The 12447-nt window shown below is 37.9% G+C and overlaps 1 protein-coding gene across 3 annotated transcripts in view; it reads right to left on the bottom strand.

Annotated features, from left to right (window-relative positions):
- The window catches only part of LOC123856027 (UPF0547 protein C16orf87), a 29341-nt gene extending 17803 nt beyond the window's left edge, over positions 1-11538 (bottom strand). The window contains exons 1-2 of one of the 3 annotated variants that reach the window (XM_064581543.1): positions 11118-11538; positions 4577-4673 (exon numbers count right to left, since the gene is read on the bottom strand). In XM_064581543.1, the coding sequence (XP_064437613.1) occupies positions 4577-4673; positions 11118-11189 (169 nt within the window). In that variant the 5' untranslated portion in view covers positions 11190-11538. The remainder of the gene's footprint in view (positions 1-4576; positions 4674-11117) is intronic. The other 2 variants (XM_064581544.1, XM_064581542.1) reach the window with 2 other exon arrangements.
- Between the last annotated feature and the right edge of the window lie 909 nt (positions 11539-12447).

The raw sequence follows: 12447 nt of genomic DNA, 5'->3' as shown, positions 1-12447 counted from the left end.
CTAAATTTCAACCCACTGAAATTTAAAATTATCTTTTATAGCTTTGATTTCACTTTTAAAATAAGTTCAATTTGAACTTTACAGATGGATCTTTCTTGTTTTAAATATTTAATTACGTAAGTAGAAGTCTTCCTTGATTCCTTCCTCATTATTTAGTGATCTATCCATCTATGCATTACATGTAGAAATAATTTTGTGGGGTCTTAAAAGCAAATGGAAAACAGAATGACCACATGATACAGCAATTCTAATTCTGGGCATTTATCCAAAGAAAATGAAAACACTAGCTCGAAAAGATGTATGCACCCCATGTTCACTGCAGCATTATTTACAATAGCCAAGATATGGAAACAACTTAAATGTCCACTGATGGATGAATGGATAAAGGTAATGTGGAGTTTTATTCAGCCATAAAACTGAAATCTTGCCATTTCTGACAACATGAATGGACCTTCAGGGCATTATGCTAAGTGATATGTCAGAGAAAGATTAAATACCATATGATCTCATTTCTATGTGGAATCTTAAAAAACAAACCAGAACTCATAAATAACAGAGAACTGATTGGTGGTTGCCAGAGGTGAGAGTTAGAGGGGGAGGAGGAGGTGAAGGGGGTCCAAAAGTACAAACTTCTAATTATAATATTAATATGTCATGATCGTGTAACATACAGCATGGTGACTATAGTTAATAATACTGTACTGCATATTTGAAAGTTGCTAAGGGTAAATTTTAAAAATTCTCATTACAAGAAAAAAATTTTGTAAAACAAAAATGAATTCATGTAAGTATTGTTTTATACTTTTCCTTAAATTAACTTTGTTTTACAGATTTTTCCATGTCAGTACATAAAAATCTCCATCATTCTCTCTAATTAGCACATACTGTTGTTCCCTAAAAGATGTACCCTACTTAACCATTTCCCTACTGATGATATTTGGCTTAATTTTCTGCTATTATAAACAGTGTTGCTTATAAATCCTAATAAATATTTCACTGTGTATTAAAAACATTTGTATCTTTAGGATATATACCTACTGATAAAAAGTCTAGATTCTAGGTTATGTGCATTTAAAACTTTAACAACTACTGTCAGACTGTTCTGCAAAAAAGCTGTGATTTATAACCTCACCACTAGTATGAGACTTTGGATTCTGCCATACTCATAAAAGCTCTTGGAAATCCTTTACATTTTTATCAGAATGTGGGTAAAAAGAATGGTATTTTAATTAAACTGCATTTCCCTGATTATTAACAAAGTTCATTATCTTTCCAGATATATATTATCCATTTTCATTTTCTGTGTATAAATTCTCTAATTAAAACTGAAATGTTCTGGATCCCACTGACAATGTTCAAGTACTTGATAAGCTATAGAGATTTTTAAAATTATATACTCAATCTCCCACATACTACGAACTATCCAAGGCAAATCTTTACTTTTAAGAAATTTAATTGTAGAAATGAATATTTGAGTACCTATAACATACTAAACTCTGTTTACATTAGCCACATTCACGTGCACTTCATCTGCACTTCAATCCTCTAAGGTTTATACTATAAGCCTATCTTATACTCAATAGCAGCTGCTCACAGAGGTTAATTAACTTGTTAGAGAGTGACAAACTCTCTAACTGAATCTGAAGCCAAGGTTTCCAACCCCCATGTCTGACTATACCAAATTGTTCTCTAGGTTTTGAATACTCTTAACCCTTTCTCCTTAAAACCTTTTCCTCCTTTAGTTTCTATGGCACAGTCTACTCCTGATGTTCCTCCATCCTTTTAAACTTTTCTGTTTCTTTTGCTGGTTCCTCTTCCTCCTCCAGGGAATTTCTAGGCTTTATGTCTCATCTTTACTTCAAGGTCACAAGACCGCTCTCAATAAACAACAGACCTTAGGAAATTCCAAATGTAAAATAATAATGAACTGCTTCTTACTCATCACTATGACTTACGTAACACCACTCTCCATTGGTTGTTCTCCTATAGCTGACATGTACATGTACATCTTCTCAGTTGACCTAAACTCCCTCCCTAATAACCTGTACCCTTTAAGACTGGAGTTTGCCACAGTTCAGTCACTGAACTTCCTCTTCCTACCCTACCAACCCTCTGGGCACAAGCTCATCCATTTCTATGAGATCAACTACCATCTATTCACTGATGGCTCAAAAAATTTACCACCAGTTGAGGCTATAGCGTAAGCTTCAGACTATATGTCCAACTGGGAAAAAAAATCCACATGGATGATATTTCATAACCACACCCAAAACTTAATTTTTCATCTTTCCCTCAAAACTTGTCTTCCTTTTTATATTCCCTTTCTAACCAGTAATCCAAGTCATTGACAGTAATTGTAAAATTCTTCTCTCTGGTTCAAGTGATTCTGACTCCTTAATACTTGCAGCATCTGTCCCTTCTCTCTGTCCTTGTTGGGTATCTTCTTTACCTCATTTCTCACCTGAACCACTGGTATATAGAAGGCGCTTGAAAATATTTGTTGAATAAAAAAAATAAACACACTTGTCCTGCTAAGGGCACGACCATGTCTTACTTATTTTGGAGACCCGGAACTGAGTTGACACACCACCCCAGATACCTACTGAATGATCATTCCCGGGTTCTCATACCTGAATCAAATGCTTAGGGAATAAGACCCAGAAACCCATTTTTAACAAGCTGATTCCTATATAGTTATCCAGCAAAGTCTTTATTCTCATGATGAAAGGAACAAACTCAAACAAAGGCAGAAATGGAATTAAATAACTTTCTTGCCACTTCTATATAGACCTAAGATAAAGAGAACTCTCACAGACATAAATATAAATAATTCCTGAATCACTTGCTACTATAACCTAAGCACTAACTCAGCATTCTCACTCAGTTAACATACTGCAATAGCCCGCTTCTATCTTGTATTCCCAACAAACTATTCTCTAGACAGCAGCCAAAATGGAATTTCTAAAAGACAAATCAGAGCATGCTACCTTTTCCTCACTCCATCCTACATCCTAGGAATAGTTTGTCCTCATATTTTAAGAAGAAAATCCAAAACTTCTTATTCTGGTTTACAAAGCCCTACACAATCTGGCCTCTATCCCTGTGGCCTCATCTCCCACACTCCCCTGCTCTTACTGTCTACACTGCAACCACATAGGCCTTTTTGTTCCTAAAATATACCAAACTTTTTCCAGCCCTAAAATTTTTGCATTTGCTATTTCATCTGTCAAGAATGTTCTTCTCCTTGATCTTATCATGGCTAGCCCCTTGTTTCAATTCAGCCTCACTTTAAATGTCCTTCTCAGAGAGGCCTTCTCCAATCACCCAATCAAAAGTAGCCTTCCAGACACATGCTAGGACGGCAATCTATTTTAATTTCCTACAATGCATTTATCACAAGCTGTTTATTTGTTCATTGTCTATCTCATGCCCACAAGAATGTAAGCTCCATAACAGCAGTGAACTGCCTTAACAGTAGATTCATTCATTATGCCCAAGGCTTAGAACAGTGCCTAGCATACAGCAGGCACTCAAAATTTATTTGTAATCAATCTACTTATTTGGAGATCATCACTATTCTGATTTTATCTAAGGATAAACAACAAAATTTCATCTTTTTGAATTTCAAAATTCAATCCATTGAATAAATCCAATTTGTCTACATTAATGGGCAAGTAAAATTCCAAAAAAAATATTTTTTAGATATTCTAAATCAGAGAATTATAAAAAATAACCAATATGTCTAAAAATTATATTCACCTCAAAATCAAGTTATATTTTTCCAGTCACTAGTCCAAAAAAATATTTTAAGTCATTATAAATTTTACTAGCACTGAGGAGGATAAAACCAAATGTCCATTAACCAGTGAATGGGTAAATAAATTGTGGTTTATCCATATAAAGAGCACTACTAAGCAGTAAAAAGGAATTAATTCTTACTGATATACACAATGATATGGCTGAATCTTAAATTATGCTCAATGAAAGAAGCCAGGCAAAAAAAAGAGTATACACTGTATGATTCTATTTATATATATTTTATTCTATTTATATATAAAGTTCTAGAAGTAATGACAGGAAGCACATCAGTGGTTATCTGGTTAGCAAGGACAGAGTAACAAAGGGGAACTAGAAAACTTTTGGGAATGATGAACATTATTCATTATCTTGATTGTGGTGACTAGTGTAATCATAGGATAAAACGTATCAAACTGTACACTTTAAATATGTGCAATTTATTGAATGTCAGTTATACCTCAATTAAATTACTTTTTTATTTTTAGAAATCAGATCAGATCACTCCCTTGCTTAAAACCCTTCAATGGCTCTCCATCCTTCGATAATAAAAAATAGAAAATTTGCTACAAGATTTATCAGCATTATAAGGGAGTTAACATTTAAATGGAATGAAGAGCAAACTAATGTCATAAGCTGATTTCCAACAGCTAATAAAAACCAAAGGCATACTTCAATAGGTTTTAATTTTTAACTTCAAGATGTAAATAATATATTCACAAAAATTAATTTTACACTTCTAAATCAAAAAGCTAAGTATGTGGTAAACTCTCACAATTACCTGTAGAAGGTGGTGATTTCTCTGGGTGTTTTGCATTTAAAAGTTTTCTGCTAATAAATATATAACCACAAGGACACGATTTACATGCAACAGGAACCTGTACAAAAATAAGAAAAAGTGTATTATTACTATTTTTCTACTAAACTTATCAGTGTTTATGTAGTCTCCTGAACTGAATGATAAATTACCAAAGTAGGAATCATAGATTTATTTAAACCCCACCTCCTTACAACAAATTGAGACTGGTATTGTGTCCTACACATCTTCACATTCTCTGAATGCTTTACAATACCATGTACATAGAAAATGCAGGATAAACATGTACTGATGGCAGTAACCAATAGAAAACCATAACAGAATCAGAACAGGGGAAAATATGTGGAAAAAAGGTAGTATTTCCTAAAATATCTGTTTGATGGCAGTTTATTAGCACCAGCTGGAAAAGGGAGCGTGGTTGGGAAGTAATTAAAGTAATCCCAGCATAAGAATGAGGACCCAACTGGAATAGTGAGAATGGAAATGGAGAAAAGGTAGATGTGCCAGACATTTCAAAAGGGGAAAATACTTCCACTATTTTCCCAAAGAGAACAAAAACACTAATTTGAAAAGATATATGTACTTCAGGTTTATTGCAACATTATTTATTAATAGCCAAAATATGGAAGCAACCCAAGTGTCCATCCATAGATAAATGGATGAAGATGTGATACACACACACACACACACACACCAGAATATTACTCAGACATAAAAAAGAATGAGATTTTGCCAGTTGCAACAACATGGATGGATCTAGAAAATATTATGTTAAGTGAAGTAAGTCAGAAAAAGACAAATATCATATGATTTCACTTATAAGTGAAATCTAAAAAACAAAACTAATGAACAAACAAAAGCAGAAACAGACCCATAAATACAGAGAACAAACTGATGACCCCTTGGGGGGGGTTGGGTAGGGGATAGGGGAATAGGCAAAATGGATGAAGGGGAGTGGGAGGTATAGGTTCCTAATTATAGAATGAGTGACTCACTGGGTTGAAAGGTACAGCACAGGGAATACAGTCAGTGGTACTGGAATAGCCTTATATGGTGACAGATGGTAGCTCCATTTATCGTGAGCATAGCATAACCTATATAGGGTTATCAAAACACTATGTTGTACACCTGAAACTAACATAACATTGTATGCCAACTATACTTTCTTAAAAAAATTTTTTTTAAAGGGAAAGTACTGAAAATGACTCTGGTTCTAATAGGAGAGGGCAAGATGCCAATTACCACTGACAAAAAAAGAATAGTTTACAACTACTACTCTGTGGGGCAAAAGTATAGCACAAAACAAAAGAGAATATAGGAGGAGTCAAGATCTAGGATCTTTTAGTCTCAGCTCCAGGAAGGACATTGGATAAAACACTTAAGCTCTTCAAACTTCTGTTTCTAAATGTGTGAATTACAAGTAGCTCCTTTCTCTATTTCAAGTCTGTAATTTTTCAAAAGCCAAATGTTACTAAAAATCATTTTTTTAAAGATTTTATTTATTTATTTGACAGAGAGAGAGCACAAGTAGGCAGAGTGGCAGGCAGAGGGAGAGGGAGAAGCAGGCTCTCCGCTGAGCAGGGAGCCGGATGTGGGGCTCGATCCCAGGACCCTGGGATCACGACCTGAGCCGAAGGCAGCCGCTTAACAGACTGAGCCACCCAGGCGCCCCTAAAAATCATTTTTAAAATGTTTTGATTTCTTCGCAATCATTTCACTCATATTAACTTTTTTTCACTCATATTAACTTTAATATTAGATCCTTGAAATCAAGACATGTTCACCAAAAACCAGAAATTAATCTCAACAAAAAGTACTCACAGAATATTTTATGGTCAGAAAATTGCAATTCACTTTGTAAGATAAATTCCATTTGCCCATTGTTCTGCTTGTGTAAAAGCTTAGTTACAATTATAAAGCTTTTTATCCAGGGGTACCTGGGTGCCTCAGTCCGTTAAGTGGCTGACTCTTCATTTTGGCTCAGGTCATGATCTCGGGGTCCTGGAATCGAGCCCTACATAGGGCTCCATGATCAGTGGGGAGTCTGCTTGAAGAATCTCTCTCCCTCTCTCTCTACCCCTCCCCCCACTGAGTGCACTCTCTCTAAAATAAATAAAAATTGAAAAATAAAACTTTTTATCCATGTATGTAAAGAATGCTTCACAGTCTGAAATATAAATACTTGATCTAATTAAGCTTAATTAATATTTTGGCAGAATTCTTTTTCTTTGCATAAAAACACTGAACAAAGGATCTCTAATTTGCATTTAAGAAAAATAACAATGAATCTTAAAAAAATAATCAAACTCCAATAGGTCACATAGCATGCTTTATTAAAAATGTGATGAGATTCTTTCATGCCAGGACAGAAAATGAAATGTTACATTTTTTAATACTGTAAAATGCACCCAAAATAGATGTTTGTCATTTTTAAAATTTCACATCTTCATAGAAACTAAACTCAAAGGTACTGACTCATTTCCTTTATACTTACACACATCAAGGACATTCACTGTAATATAAATTGTTTTAAATTAATGTTATCCAAAAAACATAGAAACATGATGCTCTTATTCAAAAGATCCTTTGCTATTCCACAAGCATTTTCTTCCAGCTACTAAAACTGAACAAATTTAAATTTAGGTCTCTGTCTTATATACAAGAAAAATACATAACGCATTGTCTAAATTAACAGAGGGCTGCACTTAGGTATCTGAGACATGTACATATGGCTTTGGGATGAAAGAATGCACAAACACTAATTGATAAGCTGATTTTCACTCCTTAGAGAGTGTTTTATGATCAAGAAACATTTATGTGCCTGAGCTAAGTCACCCTAAAGTCCCTTTTATTTATTTATTTATTTTTAAAGATTTTATTTATTTATTTGCGAGAGAGAGAATGAGAGACAGAGAGCATGAGAGGGAGGAGGGTCAGAGGGAGAAGCAGACTCCCTGCCGAGCAGGGAGCCCGATGCGGGACTTGATCCTGGGACTCCAAGATCATGACCTGAGCCGAAGGCAGTCGCTTAACCAACTGAGCCACCCAGGCGCCCCCCTAAAGTCCCTTTTAAAATGGAAAGTTCCTTCTCCCAACCCCAACCGTGAAAAAAAAATACAACTAACCACCACCACAACCCAAATCCTAGAAAAAGAATTATTAAATAGGGTGGGCTTCAGTAATATTAATCTCTTTACAGTGTAATTCGGTTTTAAAACAAAAAACCCTACATTGCCTTCAAATTTCAGTTGAAATGCCAAAGATGACACTAACTAAAGTTCTAATGCTATACTCTCAGGGTTTTAAAATAGGGGAAAAAAAAGTTTTGTTTATTGATGACTTATGGCTCATCAATTTCTCCCTTGAAAAGTACATTCAGGTCGTTTTTATGTTTACAAGTAAAACAGCTAAAAACAAGTAAAAAGTTAAAAAAAGGGTAAAAAAAAGTGCAAGAAACAAGATCCTGGTCTTATACTGTTTCATTGATTTTTTAAAAGTTCAAAATAACCACATTATAGAGAACTCATTTACAGTCTTGCTGCTAAGAGAATCAAAGTGACCTACAGTAGACATGTTTGCTACATAACACATAAAATTTCCTATAAATAGAAAAAAAAAAGCCGCTCTATTTAAAAAAATTAAGGCAGAAACAGAAACATACACAAAAGATACCAGACAACTAACAAGAATCCTGAATATTACTACATACAAAATGGTTCAGTAATTTGAGCTACTGGATGTGAAACCTCCCGAAAATGAAAAGTATTGTGGTTGAGATGTTTCAGAACGGTATTTTCAATGGAGACATGTAAAGGAGATGTTATAAAACAACTGAAAATCTAGGTCTTTCTTGTTTGCTGATCTCTGTACCTGATTTTAAACCTACACACACAAAGAATATATGTAAATCTATTTAAGTGGTGCAATCTCAAACTAAAGATTTTACATATCCTTTTATGTTTATAAACTATACCTAAATTATATTTTAATATTCATCAAACAACTCAGAATAACAATAATCTAATGATGTTTAAAAAATGGCTTTCTGGGGCGCCTGGGTGGCTCAGTCGTTAAGCGTCTGCCTTCGGCTCAGGTCATGATCCCAGGGTCCTGGGATCGAGTCCCACATCGGGTTCCCTCCTCGGCAGGAAGCCTGCTCTCCCTCTCCCACTCCCACTGCTTGTGTTCCTGCTCTCGCTATCTCTGTCTCTGTCAAATAAATAAATAAAATCTTAAAAAAAAAAATGGCTTTCTGGATTATAATTTTTTTCTCATTTATAACTATAAGAAGCTTGTACTCTCCAATAATTAGAAAACTAAAATTAATCTTTTATTTCCTTCAAACCAGTTACTTTTAGTAAAAGATAAATCAATTTTAAGAATCACCAAAAGTTTTAATTAGTCCTTATGTATATTATATTCTCTTAAATATTTACAATAAAGAACAAAACCAACATTCTAAATTATGTAGTAGCTTGCTATGGCCTGAACTGTCACACACACCCCCCCAATTCATATGTTTAAGCCCTAACCCCCAATCTGTAAGTATTTGGAGGTTAATGAGGTTTAAAGTCACAGGGGTGGGGCCCTCATGATGGGATTAGTGGCCTTATAAGGGAACCAGAAAGCTCTCTCTCTCTGCCAGATCTCAGACTTTGAGCCTCCAGAACTGTGAGAAGATAAACTGCTATTGTTTGAGCCACTTAACCTATGGTATTTTGTTATGGCAGCTGGGGGGGAAGGGAGGACCTGTTGTGTGTGTATAACAAGATTAATGTACGTTTCCAAATAAAATGCTGATCACATTTTGTTGAACAATTACAGGGACTCCTAACAAGTTTATTGTCCTTCCCTTTTTCTTTAACCAGGATATTAAAAACAGGTTACTTTTCCCAAAAGATTACTTTATGCCAAATAAAACAAGGTCAAGATCTGCAATAACTTGTGCCCTACAGAAACTGGAATGCATACAGCATAACATGTAAACCTTATACTTCAGCAGTTAATTGGAACAAATGGAAATGATTTAAATATTGATATAATCTCCTACAAAGAGACTTAAATCACAAAGTCCAATTTTGTCAGAATTTAACAAATTTAGTTTAAGCGGTAAACTCAGTCAAATGTTAAGAAGGGAAGTTTAACTCTACTTCAGGAAACATGACTAAATTCTTTTTATACTGCATACTCAATAAACTCATAATATCAATAAAACTACAATTCTCCTTACACAATCTTCCTTCCTTGCATTTCTACCACAGGCCCATAAAAGATACTGAATAAAACATGTAACATTTTCTTTTACAAGATTTGATCAAGGTACAAGACTGCTCTTAAAGAATGCACTGACATCAGCATGTTATTTTTTAAAAAGTCTCCAGCCATTTCAAATTACTCCTGATTTAAAGAAAAAAAAATTTTTTAAGGAAAGGGGAGGAGAGAGGTAGTCATTTTGAAAAAATTCTCTCAGTAGAAAAGAAAAAAATCACACCCAGATCTGCACACTGACATGAAAAAAGGGCCTTCGAATGGTTTTAATTGAAGAGTTTTAACTCAATAGATTGTAAGGAACGTCCATGATTCCAGTAAAGAATGAGGCATGCATAAAACTAAGAAACAGTAAAATGAGATTTTTTAAATTACAGCTATGACACTATTAATTTTGTGTAAAAAGAAGTCATTTAAAATTCATGAAACTACATATAAATTTTTTAAAAAGATCATGAAGCAGAAACGCCAAATTTTTAACAGCGGATACGGCGGCGAGTGGGGGAGGTGAGGAGCGCCCAGAAGGAAAGGGCTTCAATGGGGGCGTTATTCAATAATGTTCCACAAAAAAAAAACAATGTAAAGATTCACGATTATTTCCGTCAAAAATATAAGAAATATATTTAGGAGGAAAAATGTCCAAATTCGCCTAAACGTGAAACCATTGGATTGCGGCCCCTTTTGTCACATTTAAGCGTCCCCCCCAGGTGGGAACAGTTTTGGGGGATCACAGTATACGTCTGATGGGAACAAAGCAGCCCTGCGTGGCAGGAGCGGCTTTCGCAGCCAGGAGCCAGGAGCCTGGACTCGGAGTCGGGCACATTGGGCATTCTCGTCGGGGCAGAGGGGGGCTGAAGGGGCCGTGCTCGTCCACTTAGGCCACTGCCCCCACACTCCCGCCGCTGTCACCCAGAGCCGGCCGGGCGACTCTCGGAGGCTTCGGACAGGGCGCCCCGACCGCTCCAGACAAACCCACGCCTCCCTCCCGCGCCACGGGCCGCAGGACACACACAGTCGCCCGGCTAACGCCGCCAGGTGGGCACCGGCCGGACTGAGACCCGGGAGTCTCCCTGGCATCCCCTCGGCTCAGCCCGGCCTCCCACCGGGCTCCCACCGTGGCCACCGAGCCCAAGGGCCAGACCACCCGGCGAGGCGGCCTCTCCACAGCCAACGGCCGCCGGCGACGGCCGCCCGGCCGCCCGCCCGCGCACCCGGCCCGCCGGCCCCCGGCGCCCACCTGTTGGTCGCACTCGGGGCACGATTTGGTGGCCATCTTCACTTTCTTGGCTCGAGTTGCAGACATGCTCATCTACAGCAGCAGCGGCGGCGACGGCGACGGCGGCAGGGGCGGCTCCTCCCCTCGTACCTCAGCGGCCCAGCCTCCACCCGCCCGATCGCCGCTGGCCAGACCGAAGCTTGAACGGGAGCGCGCGCGCGCGCGAGCTCGCGCGGAGCCTGCGTGCCGGGGAGGGGGCGGGGCAGGGCGTGCGCCCGCAGCGGCCACGGGCCTCTCGCGCCAGCTCCGCGGGGACGCGGAGCGCGCTCCCACGCGCACCAAGCCGGTCCTCGGGCACGTCCCGATTCTCACGAGAGGAGACCGTCTGAATCATCCAGCGGCACTATAGCCGCGCCTTCTCTCGGCCCTGCGGACTGCGTGGGGGCGCGGCTTGGGCGGGACTCGGCAGTAACGGGCGTCGGGTTTGGCCAACGAATGCACAGATAGGGCGGGTCGTGGTGCTGGGCACGCCCTCTCCCCGGGAGGAAGGAGAACGTGAGTGAAAGAGGCGAAAGGGAAAGAGCTTACGCAGGTCCTGGCATTTAATACACTTCAGTAAATGTTAGCAACTCTAATTATTGAGGAATTGTAATAGATACCTGCTGAGTCTGCAATATGCCAGTCCTGGACTTGGCACTTAGACATAAAATTCAACATTAAGTCAAATATTTATTGAAGGCCAATTCTGCCAGACAAATGTGAATGCTAGGAAATGCCCGCCCTCAAAACATATCCAGACTACTATGGTAGATGGCCTAACTCGAATACAGCAGAGCTGGATTGTTGATGGGAAGAATAAATCGACTATTTAGAGCTTTATATCAAAATTTACAATCCTCTTGGCCTTTGACCTAGCCTTATAATCTAGCAATTCTGCCCCTAAGAAACTGTGGAAAAGATATTTTCCACCTGTACTCAAATCCATTTGTGCAAAGATGTTGGACTTTGCGACACTACTTGTCAGAGCAGAATCAGAAATAACCCAGATGTCCGACAACAAATTGCTTGAGCAAATTAAGATATGCATACAAGATATTGCTGCATCTCTTTAAAGAATGAAATAGATCTATGTGAAGTGATACAATGATCTCCAAAATACAGTGTTAATTGGAAAAACAAGGCACAAAACACCTTAAGATTGTGCAAAAATAATATGAAAAAATATACTTGCATATGCATTAAGAAACTGGAGAAAAGAAACTGGGGGACAGGAATAGGAGGGAGACTTATTTTTCATTCCATATCCTATTGTTTTGATTTTTCTACTAGGTCAACCTAGTATGTCCTTTTC

Source organism: Mirounga angustirostris, unplaced genomic scaffold, assembly GCF_029215605.1.
Source record: "Mirounga angustirostris isolate CCGP_5_RB_7025 unplaced genomic scaffold, mMirAng1.0.hap1 SCAF_16, whole genome shotgun sequence".
NCBI lineage: Eukaryota > Metazoa > Chordata > Mammalia > Carnivora > Phocidae > Mirounga > Mirounga angustirostris.
Note: the sequence above shows the minus strand (reverse complement) of the source record. Positions and strands in the feature narration are given on the sequence as shown.